Genomic DNA, 24,035 nt, shown 5'->3' on the forward strand with positions numbered 1-24,035 from the left:
CCTGTATACTTTGGATTTTGGCTGAGTATATCATTCTTTTGTTTCTTGAATAATGTCACTTACATATACAAAAAGCATAGATTGCATGCGTAACCAGGTTAGGGAGAATACATACAAAAAGATACACATACATATACATACATATATATATCCTCTGCTGCAACAGAAATATCATGATTCGTGAATGTTTTAAGCTTGTAAGAACCACAAAACTGAAGGCTGCAATGGGATTTCTAAAGGGTCACTGAGTCAATCTTTGCATCTCATTATTTCGATCTTCTAGAGTCTCAAGCAGCAGAGGCGGTGCATATTGCGCAGTTCCTTGGTGCTCGTCCGAGTCTTGGCAGAATGAAAGGATTATAGTGTCGATGGACATCTCCACGACTCCAAAGAAGAGACTCGCAACAACATACCCAAACCCCCAGCACACCTGCACCGGGATGAGATGATTTCAACAATCAGTTCTGCCATGATTTATAATCCTTTTCACAGTCGAGCATTCATCAAATATTAGGGTATACACATACATACCAGGACAGGAAACAGTGGAGAAGAGATCTTGTTGTGTGCAGATTTATACTTGTGATCATCCAACATGAGGAAGGCGAAGAGCGCGCTGGTAAGGCTCACACAAAGTTTCCCGAGAAAGAGTATCACATCTCCGATGACATTCACCTTACCAATCCGAAGGATGTTGCTCATGATCAACTCTGTAGCAATCTCCGAAGCTTTAAAGAACCCTTTCCCAGTTATTGCAATCTGTAAGAATCGAACAATTTCCCGTATAAGAGATAGGCTAGAGACCACAGTAACATTCACACCCCTAAATCATTCCAACACAAAATAAAATAGGGCCATTTGTTTTCTACTGAATGCAACAATGCAGCTGAAATGATACAGCTAAAAGAACGCTACTAAAAGTGGCATAAATATGCAAATTTGAGAGTTCGACTTACCATAATGTAAGCATTACGATTAACAGATCTGACAATCCATCCAATGCACCTCAGACAACCCTGTGAAGTGTGATACATCACTTTTCCAATCCAGCTTTGAGGCACAGAATTAATGTGTTTGAGCTTTCGACGAAGTGCTTCAAGTATAAAACGAACTGATTCAACAAAAGACACAACCAGAGAGCCAAGAGCTACGGATCCTAGACTGTATCGCGCAAGCCGCTTCATTGAAGAGAAAACAGGAAGAAAGGGGATCTCCGGCTACATTTGGACGAAAGAAAGGAGATACAATATGAGAGAAGTATCGGGAATTTTATCAAATCAACTAACAAACGACAATCCTATTTACATTTAACGAGTGATCACAAACTATAATAGATATAAACAAACATTTCGAAAATCAATAATACTTGAGAGTGTCTTACAGATATTTCTCCTTGAGCCCAATAATACGATGCAACAGAACCCGCAATCACTGTCGAGGAGCATGCTCTGATGAACTGAGTAGCCCAGTAGCCACCGAAAAGATGAAAAAGGATTGCGACGGCAATATGAGAAGTGTAGCGGATACTATAGCCACAACAACTGTTACAGCTCAGTCTCATTGCTTTGAGATTGTATGCACAGCAATTAGCACCACAATCGTTCTGTACAACTCTTCCAGAACTGAAAAGATAAAGGGCAGCAGCCAGCCAGAACATAAAGAAAATGGCGAGTATGACGTATGGCATAACTGGAAAAATTATCAGTGCCTGGACTTCTCCGATGACCTTTGCAGCAACCTGTAATGGAATGGAGCAGTAAGAAACAGTTAGTCATAAAGAAGTGATAGGTAAAACATCCGTGTGCCATTTTAGGTTAGAGAGACAAGAAAAAAGAAGTCAAAGGCTTTTGCATATCCCTTAATGCCTAGTTTCATAATTGTACTAACACACTATGTATAAATCACATATATTTCAATGGCTAAATGTTTCAACAATCAAAATGAGATCGAGGAAGGGTGCAGCATGGTAGAGAAGACATCATGCAAAACAATGAACATGTTAATGCTTGTGAAAAGTAGGGAATTGCTTGATTTTACAATGAAGCGAAGATAATGTGGCTTACCTTGAGAACAGATGTTGCCATAAGGATCCGGCGGACTATAGCAATCGAAGAAAGGAAAGCAACAATCATCAGGACTGTCATGAAGACAGCAGCTGCATGGAGATGATTTAGCTCCTGGAGACAGGAGAAATCCATATCAAAACATGTTTGATTTTAATGACAATGGATGACATGTTTGAAAAAGAAAGTTGGATCAAGAATCAGACTTGAAAAGGCATCTATCATCAAAATCCGAAGAAAATATATCAGATTCAACAATAAGAGTCAAGAAATAGGGACCATCGAAAAACTTGTACGAGCATCCAGAACTTAAGTACTACCCTTGAGGATACATGATAGTACGGGTCATGCTCGCCAATAATTGGAGAAATGGCATCATTTCCGATCCACCCAGCTGAAAAAAAGCATGAATAAGCATTCCAATCAAATTATGCAGAGGTTATCAAAATAGAAATCATAACAATCGAACCCCTTCAGTTCATGTGGCAATTGTTTATACAATGAAGAGTTAAGTTTATGATCTAAGAGCATTTCACTAAGAATAATATGCCGCAAATGAAAATCAAACCAAATGTCCAAACAAACCCTCTTAAAGAAAAGGCATATGAAGAGAGATGCTAACCTTTCAAATAGTAAAACATTGTAACAGATACCATGAGGATATTAAAAACAATGACAGTGATCCACGGCATTCCGGCAACAAGATGACGGATCATCAAAAGCCATATAATCGACAAAAAGAGCGGCAGAAACCCTCCGCATACAAGTAGCACAGGCCAAGATTTCCCCACGTCCGCCACATACCTCTGCAAATTGTAGCAAAACCAGAAAGATTGCTCATTTTACAATAGAATTAGATAATTAAATACAAAAATACAAAAAAAACACTCTAAACTAACTTTCAACAACCCCTTTTAGGTTCACAAGTCCAATGTTTCGATTATCTTAGCCAGTACAAGGAAGTGTGGAAGTTCACCAAACCTTTAGTACAGCTGATCGAGCATTAACTGCTTTGTGGATGGATTTATCAATAGCAATGTCTTCTATGACTTTCACTCCCCCCATGATCTCCCAACGCTTGATAGAAGTGTTCGATGCATGCGCAATGAACTGGCAAGTCCAATAAACTAACAGGGGAATCGAAAGTAGCCTTTCAAAGTCAAGTCTCAATGCAACTTTTCAAATGCAAAAAGGTTAAAACTTTTAACAATATTTACCGTTGACGCTAGGAAATATAACCGGATAGCAGGGACCCTGAAGCTGAAGAGAAGTGTTCCTGAGTTCAGGAGTAAGGTCGGCGAAATAATCGTAATTCCTATCAATCCAGTCATCCAATGGGATTTTAACATCTCCCTCCGGGTAATCGCAGACCCAATTAAGTCCATCCTCAGATGGGATAGGACAGTCCATCAAGCAAATACTCCGGGCATCCGAGAGCTGGAATTTGGTGCCCTTCACCCCTGACTGGTATACCTGATTGGGATTCAACCAATATCTGAGTTCCAATTCACGAAGATCCCGGGCAGCATGCCGATCGCCGCAGACATTCCCTTCATAGTCCAACCCATAATTCAGCCTGCCACACAACAGGATATGAAAGTAAACTACATTACAAAGAATTAAAGACCAATACAATCAATGCACTTAAAAGGGAACTTTGACACATCAAGAAGCATTCTTGTTAGACAACCAGCTTCCAAAAATCAACGATTTTGCTCAGAAAGGAGCACAAGAATAATGAAACCCAAACCCATTAGAGGTCCCAAATGTGAAAGTGCAATTTTTTATATTAAATCAAGAGCAAGGTAGAGAGCAACAATACTGTAATAAAAAATACTAAGAAAGCAGATCATGAAGGCATAAAATGCATTAGGAAAATTGCAAGAAAAAGCAAGGAGGCCTGTCTCTTTACATACCTTAGTGGGTTTCCTTGGTTGAAGCCAAAGCTGGAGTTGACAATCATGGCGACCCAGAAGGCAATGAATATCACAAGAAACACCAAATCTCTGCATTTCCTGTTGTGCTTTATGATATCACTGCTTCTTTCCCTCACTCCACCGTTGCCCTCACTAGATGACGGATACCTTCCTATTACTGGCCCCAATGGCCCTCTCATTTTTCTTCTCTCTCTTTTTTTCTCTCTCTAAGATGTAAATGGGGGGATGAGGGAGAATCTGTGGGAGGAAGGAAAGTGAAAAGTGGTGTGTGTGCTCTGGGGACAGTGAAGAAGAAAGAATGGAGTGAGGGCGAATGTGAACTGTGAAAGGGGGACAACAATCTTACAAGTCCATTTATGACCGAGTATCTTTTCCACTAATTGGTAAAGTTGTGAGCTTTAATCCTTAATTATTAGCATCACTGAAGTTATAGCTATTAATAAGATTTAGGGTAGTGTAGTGTTTATCGCGGAGTACAGACTACTTGTTCATTCATATCATTTATAGCAAACAGTAGGGTGTAGCACTCGAGTGTTTTTCAGATTAATTTCTTCATTTCGGGCTTAGATGTTCAATTGGGCTTTTCATATTTATTAAGCCCATTTATTCTCTTGCCAGTAGTACTTAATAGACACATGAGATTATAGGTTCATGCGATGAAATCGAATGTCAGACAATAGGACCGATGGAGTTCCGTGCTTTGGATCTGTGTAAGTATACCAAAGAGAGGACACACATGAATTTATTTTTAAAAAATTAATTTATTTATTATCTTTTTAATATTTTTATATTATATTATATTGACGTGGCAATAAGAGAGAAATATAGATAGAACCCGAAAGTTGGATTTCTTCTGTTGCTGGTTCTATTATGGTCTATCACCCATATTTTTTAATGATGATAATGAAGGCTTAAACTCCATTGGTGTGCAGTCAATGACCTTAAATAGATATGTTTATGTTGATGCAAGAAAGATAAATGATGGTCAAATAAAAAGGGTAAACAATTTGATGATTAACATTACTGTGAAAACAATTACTGCATTTCATCAAGTGCCATAGTCTGTCTATACATGGCACACTAAAAGTTCATCATAAGGTTTATTTAAATTTAACCCATTTTCTTTGCCCTGGCCCTGAAGAAACAATTTATACACTTACAGGAATTTCTCTATGCTGGTTGTTAATGTAGACTCTGGAACTGCACCGATCACAGCTTCTTTCTTCTCCCCATTCTTGAATATTATTACTGTAGGAATGCTACGTACTCCATACGTTGTTGCCATTAAAGGGTTCTCATCAGTGTTGAGCTTGTAGCATTTGAGCTTTCCGGCATATTGCTTTGCGAGTTTATCGATGATAGGGTGGATCATGCGGCATGGTCCACACCAAGGAGCCCAAAACTCAACCAGAACTGTAGTATTACACTCAAGCACAAGAGACTGCCAAGTTGAATCGCCGACAGCAGATACTGCATTTATTCCGAAGGAAGTTAAACCATTGTCACAATCAATTTGTTATTATTCAAAATGCAAACATATACAATATGCAGATTCCAACATATGTAATTTGATTCGGAATTGTAATGAATCTTCATTATGTGTCAAGTGAAAGCTTCAAAATAAAAAATAAAACTTGTACTTGAGGCAATTGAGTTAAATAATCATAGCAAGATGAACCGGATGTTACATATATCTTTCCATAGGACAATATAATTTATTCCTTCGACATGTCAAGATTCCTTTTTTCAACAAAATGGATAGTTGTTTCCACATAATCTCATGAACAGGGAAAATGAGAACTCCTGAGTGCACTCTGCAGAAGATGTTTTCTCATCAAAAAGGAAATTTCAACAACAAATTTTCTCTTAGGGTGTGTTTGTTTGAGAATTGGATTTAATTTCCACTATTCATCCCATTTTTTTCCCCCAAAAACATCAAATCAAACACCTATTTTTTATTTTTATATTATACTAAAAATCAATTTTCCATTCAAAATATCACATCAACACCTATTTATATCATCACATCATACAACTATTCAAATTCAAAATTTTTACTATTCAAATCCCAATTCAAAATTCAAACCCCCAAACAAACACTGATACATTCACTTCATCGGATGAAAGGGATACACTGTTTACCCCTGCATCACATATCCCCTAATATTTGCTAGATGAGATTCACATTGAAATGGGCCATAACTGCATACATAAGGAGGAAATCAAATCGTTGTTTGTAACACAATCAAACAAATCTGCAAAATTCACCATTAACCTTTATAGATTGCATCATTAAGCATTAGAAACAAAAATAGCCTAATTAGATATGACTGATCAAGACTAACTAAAAATACTTTTCAAATTTCAGACTTTCTTGAAAGAATATTACAAGAAAATGCAAGGCACAAGTTAAAAAGAATGAAGACAAGGTCAAGTTTGATTCGCGGAATTTGAGTGAATATGAAAACCAATGAAAGAGAAGAGTTAAAATAAAGAAAAATAATTAAATTTGACTTTTTAAATTGACTAAAAGTGAACGAAGAGAAGTACAAAAAAAATCATGTTTGCCAATGTTTTGGAGGAAAAAGAAGATTAGAAATAAAAAGAAAAAATTTTGACTAGTATTTCCATCATTTGGTGAGAGAAGTTTTCCAATCAAAGTTTTGTTTTTTAGCTTCTCAGTTTTCATGTCAACCAAACTAAAATCATAAATTAGGCCCGACAGAGCACAAGTTTGCACTCAACAAATGATCGCCTTTGCAAAATTCAACCAGTTCTTGCATGATAAATTTACGCCCCACGGACCCAAAAATTCAACATACTTAGCTGACCTAAGCACAGTGAAGATTTTTCAGCGACTGTGAATCACGCAGACGTATGTTCCAAAGTGTGCTGATGAGCCAAAATGGCAAATTACAGTATTAAAATTTCAAACTAAAAACCCATTTTCCGACAAAAATTCAACCAGCAACATGACGCAATCTAAACACCGGAAGTAGAAAATCACACAGCAGCAGAAAAATATAACAATAAAAAACAGAAAGCCATTATATGTAACCACATATCATTCAAGAAGATAATCAAGCTTCGAGGAAGGGAGCGACATAGGAACAAGAAAAATCAAACCTTCTACGGCAGTTTCTTGTGCTTCGCAGACGATTCGACCCCCACGGCTGGCATATCTGGATCTCGAGCTCATCCTGGCGGTTGACCGGGCAGGTTGGATCTTAAGGCCATTATAATCGGAGAACTTGACGGATCTTCGGCCAGAAACGGCGACAGGAGGCAAAGACGCGGATGGAGGAGCGAAGGCCCGGGGTCCGGCGAAGCTTTCGAGCAAGGAAGCCATGCCAATTGAGGAAAATGAAGGCCAATACGATGGTGGTGGTGACTGGTGAGGTTAGAGCAAATGGCGGAATCGTTGGGGGAGGAGAAGGAGCATGGGCGTTGGAAGTCCAATTCAGTTTTGCGGATTTTTGTTAGGAGCGGAAGAAATGAATGGACGAAAAAGCTTCTCACGGGTCTGTGTCTCCTACGCTGTTGGGCCCTCTCGGCCCATCAAAATATTCCATTTAATTCTAAATTTACTCTGTTTTTATTTTTATTTTTTTATTTTGTTTTTCACGATTCCGATAGGAATACAATATTTTGTATAATTTTATTTTTAAAAATTTATATTTTTCTATTATTTATACTTTTTTTTTCCCTTTTTTTACTCTTGTAGACATGATTTATAAAATTATTTTAGAAAATTTTGTGATAAAATTATGAAATCTCTATTTTAACTTATCATAAGGGAAATAACCTCCGGAACAAAATATATGTGACTGATGGATCTGAAGACGTCAAATTTGAATCCATAAGGTCACAAATTCAAGCCAATTTCTTGAAATGGAAAATTTTGAAGTATTTTGTAGTATTATTATTAAACTGTTGGAACGCCTCCATGCTTTATTATATTTACCGGAATGGACATGGCCTAATTTACGGATCAAGCCACATTCCATCTATGCTCCAAATTAGAATTATTTTTTAGTTGAGAAGTATATATTCACTTATCCTTTTTGTTATATGCTAACAAATATAAAAAAAGATATACATATATATATATATATATTTATACAAATTACAAATTTATCAAATATAGGGTTTGGGAGTTTTAGGGTACAAACACTGTTTAAGCAGTATAACTCCCCAAACTGGGGATGTCTCTTGATTGGGAGACAAAGTTGCAGGTGCTTATGGTTTTGAATTTTTTTTTTCTTTTTTTTTAAAATTTTTTAATTATTAATTCAAATTAAAATTTTATAATATTATAATTTAATAAAATATATATGCATATATATATATATACTATTTGATATAGAATAAATTTTTTTATAATATAAATAAATAAAAATTTAAAAAAATATATGTAAATATAATATAAATTTATAATCAAATTATATAAATTAAAAATTATCTATCAAATTAATACATATCAACACTCTCAAAAATTCAAACCAAACCTAAACACAAAACAAACAAAAAAATCTAAACTTATTTTAAAATTCAAATTCAGACTCAAGCTTAAAGAAACACATGTTTGTTGCATCGTTAGTTAGAAACTCAAAGAAATCTTTCTATCTTTCAGACACAGAATGTATGAAACATAGATATATACAAACTTGTGGCTCCTGTAGACTGTAGGCCGTGTTTGGACATATGATTCTGTGGCAACAAGAGAGAGAGAGAGAGAGAGAGAGAGAGAGAATCAATCATTAATCATGTGCTTGCAAATCTGCAACACAGACACTCAAACTCAAACTCAAACTCAAACAAGCGGTTAATTATGTACCGTACCTGTTCCTGTCTGTAAAATTATACTCCGTACTAAAAAAGCTGCATTGCAGAGTATTGTGTTTTTCACACTTTTCTTGCCTTGCCTTGCCTTGCAGTAGCATCTGTATTTCAAACTCAAATAGTCAGCCTGCCTGCCTGCCTGCCTACCTGCCACTCGGTCAAACTCTAATAAATTCAAACTGTATCTGTAATTGTACCCTGCCTCTCTCTTCCATGCTGCACTGCAGAAAACAACAACTACTACTACCAAATTGACCTGCTCCCCTGCATCCATTATTAGTATTACTTTCTTTCTGCTTAGTCAAAAATCTCAACTCACCTCTTCCTCCTACCACTTTGTTGGTCTGGTCTGGTCTGATCTGCTATTCCTCCATCCATATCAATGGAGAAGGAGAAGAAGAAGAAGATTGCGGAGCAGGTGAACGTGACCAACAAGGCCGACAACCAAAACCAGAAGCAGAGGAGGAACAGCAGTAGTATTCCTGACAAGGAAGAACATGAACATGAATGTGAACAACTGAAGCTTGCTGCCATGGCCATCACCTCCAACTCCAACATACGCCTGAGGTCCGCCGACATGCCCTTCTCCATGCAAGAACGAGCCCTCCGTCACGCCCTCCACCTCCAACTCAACTCCAACTCCAACTCTAATTCCGTCCGCCTCAATCCCACCCTCCTCGCCCGCTCCCTTAAAAAGGTAGCTAGCCATCTTCATCACCTGCATCTGCATCTGCATGCCAATTAACAATACAAATTAATATGAATGAATTGAATCATGTCATCTGATACTGATCTTAATGCTAATAGGAATTCGATCGAGTGTACGGGCCGGCGTGGCACTGCGTGGCCGGGAGCAGCTTCGGGTCATTCATCACCCACTCCCCCGGTGGCTTCCTCTACTTCTCCCTCTCCCTCGACGCCAACCGCTCCCTCTCCATTCTTCTTTTCAAGACTCACCTTCAACTCATCACAACTTAACAACTACTACTATGATTAATTAGTCATCAGTATTTACATATATATAGACTTCTTGATCATGATATAAATATTCATCAAGTCAAAACTGTTTAATTCATCCATCTTTCTTGTCCACGAGTTCAACTCTAATCTAATATATGTTGTGTGTGATCGATCCATCCATAATCAACACACAACTATGGCCGATAAAAGGATCAATAGCCTTGTGGTTTTGTGTGTGTGTGTGTGTGTGTGTGTTTAAACAAACATTCCAACACAATTGCAGGTCAAAATTAAAAGCATCTCAACTGTTCATACCAAAATAATACATGCGCTGGGCATAATCTGATTATTCTGCAATTGTAAAAACATCACTTGCAGACAAGATATATTTAGCGTACATATGCACACACCAGTTTTATTTTTTGAACTACATATATATAAAATGCTCCCCATGACAGCAAAAAAAAGAAGGCAGATATAGTTAAAAGAAAAAAAAAAGAATAGGACTAAAAAGGAAGTGCAGAATTAAACAGGAGTAGCACAATAACCCGTAATGTGCATGGAACAATACAGCTAAGACAGATTCTTTTCACGCATATACTGCTCTATTTTTTCCACATCTTCAGGGACATCAACACCATGGCACTCATGATCAACTTTTATTACCTGTGCAAGAGTAAAATAATCAAGACTTTGTACATCAAAATATAAAACACAAACGAGAAGATGACCTAGATTTTGTAACTAGAATTCAGTCATTGACATTGCCGTAATGCAGAAAATGATATCATATAGCATATTTAACTAGAATTTGGCCATTGAACAAAGGGTCCGAAACCAATCTCCTTGATTTACATGTAAAGTTCTCACAGAATTAAGGTGGAGAAATGGTAAAGATATGTTGATTCCAGGCCTTCTTTAACAGAACCTCAATATAAAGTATCCACGTCTCCACAGGTTTGCATAAGAACAAAACAAAAATGTTGGGAAAGAAATTTAATATTGGCACCTTCATCTTATATCCATTTTCAAGGACCTTCAATTGTTCCAGATCTTCTTCCAATTGAAGTGGAGTTGGCGCCAGATTTGGGTATATCTTAAGGAAGCTCGAATCAAAACTCTGTGAGGACAACAGAAATATGAGAGCTTAAGGCACCGACTGGTTGCAATATGAATAAAAGATGTGAGTAGAAACAATGCTGCTATGATACCTGAATCCCTAAATGAAGTAAATATGGAAATTCAGGGTTGACATTTCCTGACCTGCATATTCATGGGTCATTACAGTTACACGATGTAGCCCATAATATGGGTACTTAATACAGTATCCTACCAAAGAAAACTAACTTGTTAAATGGTATGAGTCCTCGTGAGAAATATATAGCATAGCCACGGTTATCTATCACACATTTGACACGATTCGGATCAAATGCATCTTCAGGTTTCAGAGAAGTCACTGCAGTGCTAAAGACTGCATCTGGAGCAGCCTGCCAAAGTCACAATTTCAAAATTGATCATGTTAAGAGTAGCCATGGTCCATTGCAATCAAGCACAAACAAAATATTAGCAAGGGATCTAACTTGAATTTGTTCAATGGTATAAGTTCATGTTGTTCCCCATCGAGTATTTAAGCTTTGGATGTTTAGAACATTGTTGATTCTCCTACACATCATTACCAATATTAACAATAAAATGTCCATTATATATACCCCATGGGCAAATCATTTTACCCATTAGCACATCTTAATGCAACTAAAATTTAAATGTAATTACCATAGACTTCTATTGATTGACTGAATGACAAGCTAATATTATTATAAGATGGGGCCTTATATCTTAGAAGTAGACGCTTCATATTTCAACATACTCAATTATTTTAAAAGACTTGCATTGATAAATGATTGGTAACAACCCTGGTTGAGCTATGAAATTAACAAGATAAGCATAAATTATTATGTTAGCCTGTGATCTTATAATCTATCTTCCATGAGTAAGACATCTCCGACATTTGAGACAAAGATAAGACCACAGAAAACCAGTGATTAAATGTCTTTTCAATAAATTAATCCAAATTTTTTATCCTATATTATTATCATTATATCAAGGATTAATGTCGTTACCTGAAGTGCTTTGACAATGCCATCTATAATTTCAGGCTCTATGAGTGGTTCATCCCCCTGAATATTAACGACAACATCGTATTGCTTTCCGAGCTTCTGAAGGGCTTCATTACAGCGTTCAGTGCCTGTCACAGATAGAAAAAAACACCATAAACAAAAAATTCAACTACAGAAACTTCAGTAATTCAGATCAGAGCTCCGCATTTGTAAGTGCTCATACCATTTCGGCACGATTCCGAAGTCATTACCACATCTGCACCAAACCCTCTACAGCATTCAGCAATCTTTTCATCATCTGTCGCCACAACTACACGCAGAATAAATCACAAGAATCAGCATCCACCACATACGATACAAACGAATGTGTAGAACAGAGAACTGAGAAGATGAGTTACTACCAACATGATCGAGTGATCCAGCCAATTTTGCTCTCTCCCATGTTCTCTGCGATCGAAATCCAAATCGGAATAAGATTTATACAATAAACAGTAGTAAAGCTTTTCTTAATATCGCATTCGAATGCAAATCAAAATGTGCATCTTATCATATCAAAGTAAGTGTAGTGCATACAATTATTGACAAGCCATCACGAGAGTTGTAGGAATCCCTGAGAATAGAAAGAAAACATCTGAAAAGTACCTGAATCATTGGCTTGCCCAGGATCGGAACAAGAGGCTTGCCTTGAAAGCGAGAAGAGGCAAAGCGGGCGGGTATAATTCCGATGACCCGGCTCCGAAACTTTCCAGATCGGCGGGTGTGGAAAAATGCGTGGGCACCAAGCGCCGCCGCGAGAGCTGCGGCAGCTAAAACGCCATGTGCAATCCACGCCTTTGTGGAGGCAGAGCTGGAAGATGAAGAGGAAGACGACGAATCGCAGATCGGCATGCTCTTTGGAAAAATCAGAGATGAGATGAGATCAGGAGATGAATGAATGAGCAAACACGACTGGAGATGGGAACGAATTCCAGGAAGACTGTCGCCCTCGCACTCGCACTCACACTCTCAGTCAGTCTTGAAGGGGCGATAATAGGGGTGGCTGTTCGATTTTAGCTTCAATATAAAAAACTGATCGATTTATTAATTTTATTTTCAATATAAAAAATTTGTTGTAATTCTTAGTGCCAAAATTGATTGAAATGGTAGGAAAATTTACTTTTGTGATAAACAAGTCAATACTTTACGATGGATAAGAGACACTACCTATGTAGCAGGTGTTATTGGATCGGAGTTTGAACCATCTTTTGCTCCGAGGATCGAAGAGTGTTGGTTACAAGAGATGTGAATCCGGATTTATCGAGTGTTCGAGTTTATTTATAGCATGAAACAACTCACAGCAGTTTTTGCCAAATATTTATGGTCCTTAATTTTATTTCTTCCATAGATCGATCCCATGGTATATTATACGCATTTCTATTAAAAATTAGTACAGTACCTTTTGTTTCTATTAGAGTGAAATTCCATCCTAATAAAATAAAAACAAATAAATAAATATATATATATATATATATCAAATTAATCAAACCAAAACCAAAACGAACCAAGCATTCCATTGAAGATGTGTCGAAACGAACCAAAACGAACCAAGCATTCCATTGAAGATGTTGAACAAAATACTAATGCTTCTACTGACAACTTTAATTTGTTTTACTTAAGGCTAATCTGAGTTTAAAATTTTCAATGAAGCTAACTTCTGATCCTTTCAATTTAATGCTTGCAAAAGCTTGCTTTCAGAAACATTACATATTCTTAACAACTGGAATGGTGCACCAATCTTGTCATCAAACATGATTTGGGCAAATCTAATTGTACATATTTAATTCCGGCGGCAGCCTACACAAAATCAAAATTTTCTCAACGGTAATTTAAAGCTCAACTCCAAAACCATGAAACATATCAACAATTCCTTTGGCGGGTCTTTGAACCATCACCGTTACTCTGGTATTGTCCTGAGTCATATTTCTTCTCCTTTGCGGAACCTTTACTCATGTTGGAACCTTTCCTTTTCTTACCCGAAGATTTTGCATCACTACCGCGGCCAGATTTTCCATTTCCCCGGGGTAATGGTTCTTCATCATCGTCATTCAATGGCCAGTTACAGTAAATCTCCTGTTGATCACCGAGTAAATGATGCGAGGACGCTCCAGAATCTGGGAACAAATTATTGATAGTCGCGTTCCTGTTAGAGCCTCCTTTTCGTTCCAACAATACTGCATCAGGCCGGATGATAGAACTGAGGATGCTCTTGTCTGGGCCAAGTCGGAGGATGGCTTTTGCATTTGTCAATGTACTGAACGCCATTGCGAAAGCAGATCTGACCTGGAGAAAGAAGAAATGAAACTGAGCCTATGTGCAGAGAAAGAGAACTCTATTTCCATCGATAAATCAAATAAAAATATAAAACCCTTGTGTTGGAAAATTTGGTTGTGTTCTTTTGTGAATTTTACCAAAATATTTTCCCTATTCAAATTCTTTTTCCCCTAAAAAAATATCACATCAAACAATTATTTTTTTTATATTATACTATAAATTTATTTTAAATTCAAAACATCACATCAATCTCTATTTATATCACATCAAAAAACTATTCAAATTCAACTTTTTACTATTCAAAAATCCAAATCCAAAAACTAAAACCTACAAACAAATTGAGTCTTATGATTTTTTGAATTTGCTCTCTCAAACCCATTATTTTTGTTTGGCTCTGGAATGAATTTCAAAGATTCAAAGTTAGCCTTTTAACATTTACAAAATCTCTTTAATACATTATTTTAAGTACTTCCTAAAATTCCTAATAAAACCAAACAATAGATTTGAATTTCAATACATTAAAGCAAATGGGGACTATGAGAATTTCACCTGATAATAATTGAAGGAGTTTTTCCCAATGTCATTGTCTGGAGTCTGCATACAAAGGGAAGTGCATGGTTAAGCTAAAAATCAATTTTCCTGTTTTATCTATATTTGCAAATGCCCTTTCATTTCAATTGAAGTAATGGAATTAAAATTATTAAAATTGACTGGAGCCACAAATGCCAAAATATACAAGTTCAATAGATGAATACTTTGGTTGCCTTGGAATTTTTAAGGAGTGGAGAAATTCTGCAAAAATGCAATCAAACAATACCTGTGGGTCCTCAATGGAAATAAGAGATGGTCGGCCATCAATTATGAATCTGAAAAGCATCACATGTAAAATCAAATTATTATGCGCGAGTTTACACAGTAATAAAAACAAGCAAAATTCAAGGAAAATGACAATTTTTTACCCTTTACTACTTTTTGCAAAGAAAATGCCTTCACCGTTACAGGATACACCAACATCTACTGTATTCAGTTTGCATCCATACATATCAAAAAATTTTACCTACATTGAGAAAATGCAGAATTCAAAATTATTGAATAAAGTTCCCACGGATGAAATAATTAAATTCAATAATTTTCTGTGGATATGAAATTTGGGAAAAATATAAAATAATACCAGCAACACTCCGAGGTTATGTTCAGGAGGAACTTGATCTTGCTGACCCTGAAAGGAAAAGGGAACAAAAAATTTGACAAATAAAAATAGAGTACAAATGTTGAAATGAAAGAAGAAATAAAATAAATAAATAAAGATCCCATATATCTAATATTTGTTGCTTTCTACTTTCCAAAACCAGTGGTAGAGTGGAGAAAATTTGGTGCACATACTACTATTTTTTGAAGTATAGTTAGGGAGGTTACTTCTGTGATCAAAACACCTTTTACATTACATTAAAATGCAGAATTAATGGCTTGAAGTACTTTAAAGGGCCAAAGTGATGTAATGATCTACCATAACAAACACCAAGGATACCATGACCATCAACAAAATGGCTATCAGAATTAGCATGCAATATATTGTGAATATCATTATCACCAACTCATATTTGTGTAAAATTAGAAGGAGAAATTAAAAGAAAATTAATAAATACCCGCAACATTGCAATAAGCATAGAAAGAAGTGCGTAGGAGCCAATTCCACCACTATACACCTAGAGGACAAATGCAAGTTGATGAGATTGAGATGGGTATTTTCTAAAATAAATTACAAGGAAAAACGATATCAAACCCAACCTCATTCAGCTCTCTTTGCTGGAGGAAAACTTTCAAAATCAAACATAATGGTCTAAGTGCTGGCCATTTAGATACAGCATCCTGCCAAAAATTTTCTATGAGAAGACAATGGGAACCAAATAGTAGCAAATTCAACAAGGAACGCAAATATTACCTTAATAAAATGCGCAGCTTTTGGTCCATTGTCAACATCAAAACTGCCAAAAAAGCAATGTAAGCACTTATAACGTTAGTAAGGAGAATCTTAAGATTGAAACAATCAGATCCAAGAGCGTGAATCATGAGATCCAAAAGAATCGAACATGTCTGCCCAGCAAAACAATTCTGTTTTCTTAGTTAACTAGGTAATTCTGTCCAGAATAATAGTTGCAGTTTAGTTAGATAACTAGATAATTTTATCAGCAAGTAGAAAGTTCATACACAAATGCAAACCAGACAAACAGTATACAAGGGAAATGTAGAGCAGCAGGAGTGCAATAAAACAAAACAAGAGACCTGCTGAGCACTCCTAATTTTTCCAAAAAGACCAAGGAGAAAAACACTGCTGCACAAATGCAATGAAGAAGCTACAGCCCCATATAACACCAAAAAAGATGGATCTACAATTTGATAAAGGAATAGAGTGGGCATCCTATGTGGTATCTTTATAGGTAACGTCAGATCCCAAATAGTTGGTATAATTGTTCTTTCCAGTGGGAAAAGGAGAAAGTAAAGTCACCTCCTCCATACCATAAGTCCCTTGATGTTGAGACTTTGAGAGAGCAAGATGAAGGCATATAATTAGCATACCTAATTAAAAAGAGAAATCATTGGTGCACCAACCTTATATCAAACGACACTTCACTTTTTTTCTCCACAAACTTAATAATTGGCACCCGTGCCTTTGCAATAACCTAAAAATGGAAAAAAGAAGAGAACATTGAAGAGATGCTGCATAAGTTTGGAGAAAGTGAAATAAAAATGCTAGAGGTTACCTGTATCTTCTTTGCAATTCCTCTTTGAGACAGTGCCCTAGAGAGAGCCTGTAAGCCAATCTGAGGACTTCTGACATTTGAACCCAATATGACAACCTGCAAGATATTAAGTTGTCAGGTTACAGTGCTCAGATAGTTAACTTGCTTTACAAAACAACAAATAAATTATATATTTATATATATATGTGTGTGTGTTGTATTAAGGAAGAAATCTCGCCATCATAGTAAGAATAGTGAAAAAGATAAAGGACAGCTGGTAAGTGAATATTTCCAATCAATGCCCTCTATAACAAAAATGCTATGAATCATTCTGAGAAGTCTATAAAGAAACTTGAAATCCTTCTGCACCAAAAACAGTATACGTAAACCATATCTACAACAAAATACCTAGCAAAAGATTCTAGATGACTCTTAAGCCATTGAAAGTTTGGAACGCTGCCACACCAACTAATGTAAAATTTATCTCCATGGTAAACTCAGTGATGGTGCGTTCATTTCATCTGCACATGTGATAATCAGAGATGTGGATGCAATTCACCTCTGATTGAGATTCCAACTCTTACAAATGGATTGAAGGAAATTCAGTATTGATTACATGCAGAGTTGTTGATGGTGTACATGCTGTGAAGGGCATTAAGTTGCTAGATACATGGTTATAACAAAGTGCACCATGGTGAAGAATTGTAATAATAAATAAAAATATATCTATACCATTAATCATTGTCCTGATCATATAGATGTAAATGGCGCATAGCACAAGGTCTGTGCCATGCCATGGCGTACAACATGCCATGCACTATACATATTAATATATAATTAGCATACACATATATTACAAGCCATACATCATACTTCCAAAAAACCAAAATAATCATTTAAGCATCTTAAGGTGTGTTTACTTTGCGTGATTAGATTGGATAAACTAACATTATCCAACCTAATCACTTGTTTACTTTGATTAAAATCTGTATAAATAGAAGTCCAGCATAATAATACATAATCAAGGAAAATTAATCCCTTTAATTGGTTGGATTAATTTATTCTTTGTAAATTTGTGCTAAAAGTTTAATTTATCCTATACTTTATCAAGCAAAACAAAGAATGCTTTAGAAAATCTCCTGGTATACAATACATTAGAATAACCCTAGGATTATGATCCTGTCCTAGAAAGCAAACACACCCTAAAAGGGTGTGTTTGTTTGAAGGATTTTGGAGGATTTCCACTATTCATCCAATTTTTTCCCCCCAAAAACATCAAATCAAACACCTATTTTTCATTTTTTATATTATACTAAAAAACAATTTTACATTCAAAACATCACATCAACACCTATTTATATCACATCATACAACTATTCAAATTCAAAATTTTTACTATTCAAATCCCAATCCAAAATCCAAACCCCCAAACAAACACACCCTAAGTGTTTAACAATTACCATATGTCAAAACAACGCAATAATATATACACTCATTATAAATATTTTAATAATAAAAAGTACAACATTCTTTAACTAAATAAAAATAAAAAAAGTGCACAGCGGGCTACCATACCCTTAATGAGAGGGAGATTAAGAAATTGAGAAACAAACAAACATTTATAATAGACCTAAACATGAAATAACAGAGGCACACGCCTCTGCACCAGGGAGGCATCTTAGGTAAGCTTCGCCATAAATGCTGGCATGGCCTCTGCCATTTATGCCTTGCACCATGGTACGCCACGTAAAACTATGCATAATCGAGATAAGATACTAATAAATTTCAGCTTATACTTCCATAAAGAAATACAAATACCAGATTGATTACTCACTTGGAAAAACCACTGCAAAGTTTGAGATAGCAAAAACAATTTTCTAATAATAACAATAATTAAATGTTGTATAAGGGAGAAAAGGAGCGAAGGCTGTCACTTGCAATGATGGTATCCTCTACACTTGGTTAAAGTTGCTCAAGATGGATTTTATAACCAGGCCTTGGTGAAGTCATATATAAAAATAGCATAAAATTGGCCAAGAGTGGCACCTCATTGGTGCTAAACTACTGCCACATATCATAATGCACCATGGCACGTGCCTGGACAACTACAGATATGAACACACGGTGTGTATCCTAAACATGTAACAAATGCATCTAATTATTTGCATCACATTTATTAGTTTTCCGTTAACCTCTTACCTAGTATACAACTGACAGCAATCAAACAAAATTTCTAATTAGTTCGAATCCTCTACAACAATTTGTTACTAAATTTCAATGTTTTCTGTTGACATATTTTAATGAAAATATCAGCTGTGCATTTAATAACCAAGTTGTTCAACGAATAAGGCTCGAACAATCAACGAAAGCATAAAAATAGCGTCAGGAACAAGAGAACAGACAAGTCATGACTCACGTCAATATCACTAGATGGAAGGTACAGCCCGGTCCTGAATGACCCAAAAACTTGTACCTGCAAAACATTGATAATAAGCAACGAGCAGACACTAAATACAGACTTGTGAACTCAAAAGTCACCAATATGACAGTTCAAATTCTCATCATACCTCAGCACTAGGCCATATGTATTTGATCACATTAGACACAGAGGCGACAGCAGCATTCCTGGATTCTTGCTCTTCCCGAGTTGGCGAGAGAAAATCACAAAAATCAAGTATCTCTGGACACAATTCAATCCAAAAATACTAAAATCAATTAACCATGCCCATGGTCTAAAAATCCATACTAAATTCCAGGCTGAAACAAGAACATTCCCACATCATGTTTAAACACTAAGCGCTTCAAGATAACACCGTCACAGTGAAAATTCCATTGAATTAAATTAATAAAAAAATCAAGCAATTTGAAACCTTTGTGGAGCTGAAGCATGGGGCTTTTGAAGCGAGAACCGGTGCGAAACCAGGTGCCTTCGAGACCGCCCGCGGACGCCGGGGTGGAAATTTGCGCAGGGCCTTTAGGAGGGAGAGGAGTAGCCGAATTCGAAGTTTGCTTCTGCTCTGCGTCATTGACGTCCAGGGAAAAGTAATCAGGTGCTGCCGACTCGGGTGAGGCGCATTGGGCAATAGGGGTGGAAATAAGGTTACGGTAGACAACGAGGGTTTCCAAGTCAGAGGAAGACGACGACGAAGGGGGCGGCGGGCCGTCGAGAGGCCTTAGGGTTTCGTAGAGGATTTCCGGCGCCTCCATTGCATACGAAACACCGCGGGTAGGCTACAAGACCAGGTTTATTTTGGACTTAATACGTAGACTTGCTCAATCGGTTTTGAACCGGCGGTTCCGGTTCCAATCTGAACCGGCGATTTTTTCTTTTTTTTTTCTTTAATATATTAGGTAGGAAGAAGGAGGTAGGAGGAAGAACCTGGTGCTGTGGATGTGTTATAAATTGAAAATTGATTAGGGCTATGTATAATTAATTTGTTACATAATAAAACTAAGGGTGTATTTGTTCGTGGGATTTTGGATTTGGATTTGGATTTTGAATAGTAAAATCTCGAATTAAAATAATTGTTACGATATGATATAAATATATATTGATATGATATTTTAAATATAAAATTTAATTTTAATATAATATAATAAATAAAAATTTGATTTGATATTTTTTTAAAAAAAAAAATTGCAATAGTAAAATACTACATACATAGCATAGTTTGACAGCTCACAATATTATTACAAACAGTATGTTAATATGTTATAGTTGTACAGCTTACAATAATTAATTTTGTATGTAATAATAAAATCTGTTGTTTAAAAAATTAGTATGGTATTAATTTTTTCCAACCAGAACCCTAATCTTTCCTTAAATTTTATACCTTAAATTTTATAAATCTTTACTCTTTTTTCCGTCTCCATTACACATGACTATTTTTTTTTGTCCGTTCATAAAAATATTCTTTTTATTTTTTATTAGATTTATCAAATTCAAATACAATTAATAAATATAAATTAATTTATAACTAAAATCTATTCAAAACCTCTTTATTCTTATTTTCTTTAAACTTCTAGTAATATTTTTATAAAATTAATCTATGATAATTATAAATAAATAAATAAATAATTTTTTATTTATTTGTACAATTAAAATATATATATTGTTAAGGAGTTGGACATTAATATTTAAATTTGTAATTTAGTTTTTCCAAATGTTAATATATATTATGGTTTTTTGTTAGGAATTTGAACTTTCTTCTCCGCAGATTAAAATTTGAATTAGTTTCGTGATTAGCAAGTAATTAATTTTATTCTTTACGAGTGAAACAAACAATTTCATGTGAATATGTGAAATTAGATTCTGTTTTAATTTTATATTATTTATTGATTTGTGACTATTTATGTGATTTCTAAATACTGAGGATAAGTATTTCAATTTATCTGGATAAATTAAATTAAATATTCATACGTTATTTTAATATCAAATCTAAATTAATTTTTTTAATATCAAATTTAAATTGATTTTTTTATTATACACGTAAATCCAAACCAATTTTTTTTAATATTATATGGGTTTTTTTAAAAACCCATATAAAAAGACATACGTAATAATAAAGAAATGAATATAAACATATACATATACATAGAAGTAGGTAGCTAGGTTATGAAATGGAAGCTTTAATAAATCTGTAATTGTTTTCGGATCTAGCTCAGTCGAAAAATGCAGAAGCAGTACTTCACCATCATTGTCATCATCATCTTCAATTTATCTATACATGATCTCTAATAATTGATCAGAATTCAGAACCTAACGGTAGTAGGTCCCCAACAGCTCAAAGCCATGACTTGCTTCATAGATCTCTCCGTCTTCTTAAGCCTCTCAAACTCCACATTATCCCCCGCCATCCTCAACCTGTCCTTGCTCCTGTTCCCCGCAGAATCAGAGTCAGAACCATCCACCGATTGGGCGTATTTATAGGCAGATTGGAGCCTCGATCTGGCGTTCTGCTGCATCGATCTCAACACGTAATTCCATCTGCAAACCCCTAATTGATCCTTGAGCGATTCCACTGCCCCAATGCTTGCCGCAACCATCCACCCACCTCCCCTCATTTATATATATATATATATATAAAATTTCCCCAACACAATCACAATACAGCTAAGTAATGAATAATTCTCACTTGATTCTCCTCCGATCGATGCTGCGTCGCGGATGGGATGCCAATTTTCCATTCATGGAGGCGTTTAATATAGAGGGAGAGATGTTAATTTGCGATTTTGGTGGAGACAAAAACAGGGTGCGGTGAAACCTAGGGTTTGGGAAAACAGCCATAGGTTTTTCAATAAACCAGCGGCATTTACCGCTACTGCCGCCTGAAATGAATATAATGGAAAATAATCATATTATAAAAATTAAAAAAATATATGGTTTAATTAGCATTAACTGCGTGGCAACTGGTTACGAGACCCCTCCTTTTCCGTGTCTTTATTTAATGGTTTTGGGAGTGTGCTGTTTTCCCACCGCCTCGATTTCGTAAACCGCGTGAAAATTGAACCCAACAAATAAATAATAAATAAATATTGAACCAACGCCTTTTTTTTAAAAAAAATAATAATAAATAAATAAAATAAAATATTTTATATATTTAATTTTTTTTTATATTTTTTATACAAATTTTATAATTTATATAAAAAAAAATAATTTAGACAATCTTAAAACACAAATACCGCACTATTGCTTTGTTAAAATATATTCCTTTCGTCCTAACTAATTATGCCCCTAGTTTAATAGAGAAGTTTTTGTTACTATATAATTAATAAGTAGTAAAAATAATTATAATTCAAAATTAAAATGATTAAATAATTTAATTAAAATAAAATAAAATTTATAAATTATAAAATGTCTTTCCTCCTAACTAATTATGCCCCTAGTTTAGGAGCGAAGTTTTAGTTACTATATAACTAATAAGTAGTAAAAATAATTATAATTCAAAATTAAAATAATTAAATAATTTAATTAAAATAAAATAAAATTTATAAATTATAAAATGTGATTAAAGTGTATAATTATATTTTTAAAAAAAATTAAAAATTATGTGAACAAATTAAAAAAAAAAAAAAACAAATTATGTAGGGATAGGAAATATAATTTTTGAGAGTATGAAAGTTTTGAAAATTTTAAATAAAATATTTAAAATTTAAATATTTAATACTTTTTCAATTCTGCCAAATAGAAATCTTTTCTTTATCTCATAAAAAATAATTTATTTTTAATTTTGATAAATTTATCAATCTTAAATAATCAATTTAAGTAAATTTTTAATTTATATAAAACGATCATTCACTCAAATTTTATTATTTTTATTTCTCATCAATTAACAAATACTTATTTATCTTTTAAATTTCTATTTTTTATAAAATTAATTTATGATAATTATAAATAAATAATATATTTTTTATTTGTATTGTATTAAATTTTATTTTCTACAAAATTATACATATTTTATTAAAATATAATATTAAAAACATTTTAAATTTATTTATTCTTTAAATAACTAATATTCACTGTTAAAATAATTAATTTATACTTTCTAATTCTCGTATCCAAACAAAAGAATTCATATAGTAAATTTTTTTTTTTTTTAATGATATATTTTTAAACAAATATGTATAAAGAAAACTTGCATTTTTTGTTTTTATGTATATATCCAATGGCGCACACTACTACGATTATAGCAATGTTAAATTACTATATGTCGTCGATAACAAGTAGCATTTTTTCATATATATATATATATATATAATTGCCAAAAAGTTGGATATCTAATTAAAATATTTAGAATGGCACTATTTGCTATATTATTATGTCTACGTTTAGTAAGGTTGTGTTTGTTTGGGGATTGGATTTTAAATAATTATTTATCTTTTTTTTTTTCTCCCAAAATATCAAATTAAATATTTTTTTTATTTTTTATATTATACTAAAAATCAATTTTACATTCAAAACATCGAATCACCATCTATGTATATCACATCGTACAGCTATTAAAATTTAAAATTTTTATTATTTAAATCTCAATTTAAAATCCAAAACCCCAAATAAACCCACCA

The 24,035-nt window shown here is 34.5% G+C and overlaps 6 protein-coding genes across 9 annotated transcripts; 1 reads left to right on the forward strand and 5 right to left on the reverse strand.

The window, feature by feature from the left end:
• Positions 1-6: 6 nt before the first annotated feature.
• LOC127265949 (choline transporter protein 1) lies at positions 7-4,374 on the reverse strand. Its single transcript, XM_051295992.1, has 10 exons — positions 3,980-4,374; positions 3,281-3,639; positions 3,045-3,190; positions 2,686-2,869; positions 2,384-2,457; positions 2,064-2,177; positions 1,382-1,738; positions 957-1,217; positions 532-759; positions 7-430 (listed from the first exon to the last, which is right to left on the reverse strand). The coding sequence occupies exons 1-10, from the start codon at positions 4,177-4,179 to the stop codon at positions 242-244; spliced, it is 2,112 nt and encodes a 703-aa protein (XP_051151949.1). The 5' UTR covers positions 4,180-4,374; the 3' UTR covers positions 7-241.
• A 608-nt stretch (positions 4,375-4,982) lies between these two features.
• LOC127266154 (uncharacterized) lies at positions 4,983-7,478 on the reverse strand. The gene is made up of 2 exons (XM_051296310.1): positions 7,127-7,478; positions 4,983-5,470 (listed from the first exon to the last, which is right to left on the reverse strand). The coding sequence occupies exons 1-2, from the start codon at positions 7,347-7,349 to the stop codon at positions 5,157-5,159; spliced, it is 537 nt and encodes a 178-aa protein (XP_051152267.1). The 5' UTR covers positions 7,350-7,478; the 3' UTR covers positions 4,983-5,156.
• Positions 7,479-8,600: 1,122 nt separating this feature from the next.
• On the reverse strand, positions 8,601-13,253 carry LOC127266105 (3-deoxy-manno-octulosonate cytidylyltransferase, mitochondrial). 4 transcript variants are annotated; one of them, XM_051296231.1, is made up of 11 exons: positions 13,123-13,210; positions 12,562-12,972; positions 12,321-12,366; positions 12,143-12,229; positions 11,923-12,047; positions 11,150-11,289; positions 11,014-11,065; positions 10,812-10,922; positions 9,162-10,468; positions 8,843-8,943; positions 8,601-8,710 (listed from the first exon to the last, which is right to left on the reverse strand). In XM_051296231.1, exons 2-9 carry the CDS (start codon positions 12,805-12,807, stop codon positions 10,376-10,378), a joined length of 900 nt encoding a protein of 299 aa, XP_051152188.1. In that variant the 5' UTR covers positions 12,808-12,972; positions 13,123-13,210; the 3' UTR covers positions 8,601-8,710; positions 8,843-8,943; positions 9,162-10,375. The 4 variants fall into 4 exon arrangements, with proteins under 4 accessions (XP_051152188.1, XP_051152187.1, XP_051152189.1 ...); XM_051296230.1 differs by having other exon boundaries at positions 9,040-10,468; XM_051296232.1 differs by having other exon boundaries at positions 8,843-10,468; positions 12,562-12,810; positions 13,123-13,253.
• Positions 9,225-10,315, forward strand: LOC127266106 (uncharacterized). The gene is made up of 2 exons (XM_051296233.1): positions 9,225-9,539; positions 9,650-10,315. The coding sequence occupies exons 1-2, from the start codon at positions 9,225-9,227 to the stop codon at positions 9,818-9,820; spliced, it is 486 nt and encodes a 161-aa protein (XP_051152190.1). The 3' UTR covers positions 9,821-10,315.
• Positions 13,254-13,647: 394 nt separating the features above from the next.
• LOC127266109 (uncharacterized) lies at positions 13,648-20,216 on the reverse strand. Its single transcript, XM_051296237.1, has 13 exons — positions 19,841-20,216; positions 19,538-19,650; positions 19,387-19,443; positions 16,992-17,087; positions 16,840-16,910; positions 16,172-16,214; positions 16,018-16,098; positions 15,876-15,935; positions 15,401-15,448; positions 15,189-15,286; positions 15,047-15,095; positions 14,779-14,823; positions 13,648-14,238 (listed from the first exon to the last, which is right to left on the reverse strand). The coding sequence occupies exons 1-13, from the start codon at positions 20,175-20,177 to the stop codon at positions 13,816-13,818; spliced, it is 1,521 nt and encodes a 506-aa protein (XP_051152194.1). The 5' UTR covers positions 20,178-20,216; the 3' UTR covers positions 13,648-13,815.
• A 1,367-nt stretch (positions 20,217-21,583) lies between these two features.
• Positions 21,584-22,162, reverse strand: LOC127266011 (uncharacterized). Its single transcript, XM_051296076.1, has one exon. The coding sequence runs from the start codon at positions 22,032-22,034 to the stop codon at positions 21,723-21,725; it is 312 nt and encodes a 103-aa protein (XP_051152033.1). The 5' UTR covers positions 22,035-22,162; the 3' UTR covers positions 21,584-21,722.
• Positions 22,163-24,035: the final 1,873 nt, after the last annotated feature.

This window comes from Andrographis paniculata, unplaced genomic scaffold, assembly GCF_009805555.1.
Source record: "Andrographis paniculata isolate CXL003 unplaced genomic scaffold, ASM980555v1 Contig74END, whole genome shotgun sequence".
NCBI classification, from domain to species: Eukaryota; Viridiplantae; Streptophyta; class Magnoliopsida; order Lamiales; family Acanthaceae; genus Andrographis; species Andrographis paniculata.

Coding starts and splice junctions, on each gene's coding strand:
- LOC127265949 (XM_051295992.1), bottom strand. CDS start 4,179: ATGAGAGGGCCATTGGGGCCAGTAATAGGAAGGTATCCGTCATCTAGT. Junction 3,640..3,979: donor AACCAAGGAAACCCACTAAG/GTATGTAAAGAG, acceptor GTTGTGTGGCAG/GCTGAATTATGGGTTGGACT. Junction 1,218..1,381: donor GGGCTCAAGGAGAAATATCT/GTAAGACACTCT, acceptor GTCCAAATGTAG/CCGGAGATCCCCTTTCTTCC.
- LOC127266154 (XM_051296310.1), bottom strand. CDS start 7,349: ATGGCTTCCTTGCTCGAAAGCTTCGCCGGACCCCGGGCCTTCGCTCCT. Junction 5,471..7,126: donor ACAAGAAACTGCCGTAGAAG/GTTTGATTTTTC, acceptor GAATAAATGCAG/TATCTGCTGTCGGCGATTCA.
- LOC127266106 (XM_051296233.1), top strand. CDS start 9,225: ATGGAGAAGGAGAAGAAGAAGAAGATTGCGGAGCAGGTGAACGTGACC. Junction 9,540..9,649: donor TCGCCCGCTCCCTTAAAAAG/GTAGCTAGCCAT, acceptor TAATGCTAATAG/GAATTCGATCGAGTGTACGG.
- LOC127266105 (XM_051296232.1), bottom strand. CDS start 12,807: ATGCCGATCTGCGATTCGTCGTCTTCCTCTTCATCTTCCAGCTCTGCC. Junction 12,367..12,561: donor TGGGCAAGCCAATGATTCAG/GTACTTTTCAGA, acceptor TTTCGATCGCAG/AGAACATGGGAGAGAGCAAA. Junction 10,469..10,811: donor AAAATGGATATAAGATGAAG/GTGCCAATATTA, acceptor ACTCTTGCACAG/GTAATAAAAGTTGATCATGA.
- LOC127266109 (XM_051296237.1), bottom strand. CDS start 20,177: ATGGAGGCGCCGGAAATCCTCTACGAAACCCTAAGGCCTCTCGACGGC. Junction 19,651..19,840: donor CATGCTTCAGCTCCACAAAG/GTTTCAAATTGC, acceptor AATTGTGTCCAG/AGATACTTGATTTTTGTGAT. Junction 14,239..14,778: donor ACTCCTTCAATTATTATCAG/GTGAAATTCTCA, acceptor TTCTTTCTCCAG/GTCAGATCTGCTTTCGCAAT.
- LOC127266011 (XM_051296076.1), bottom strand. CDS start 22,034: ATGAGGGGAGGTGGGTGGATGGTTGCGGCAAGCATTGGGGCAGTGGAA.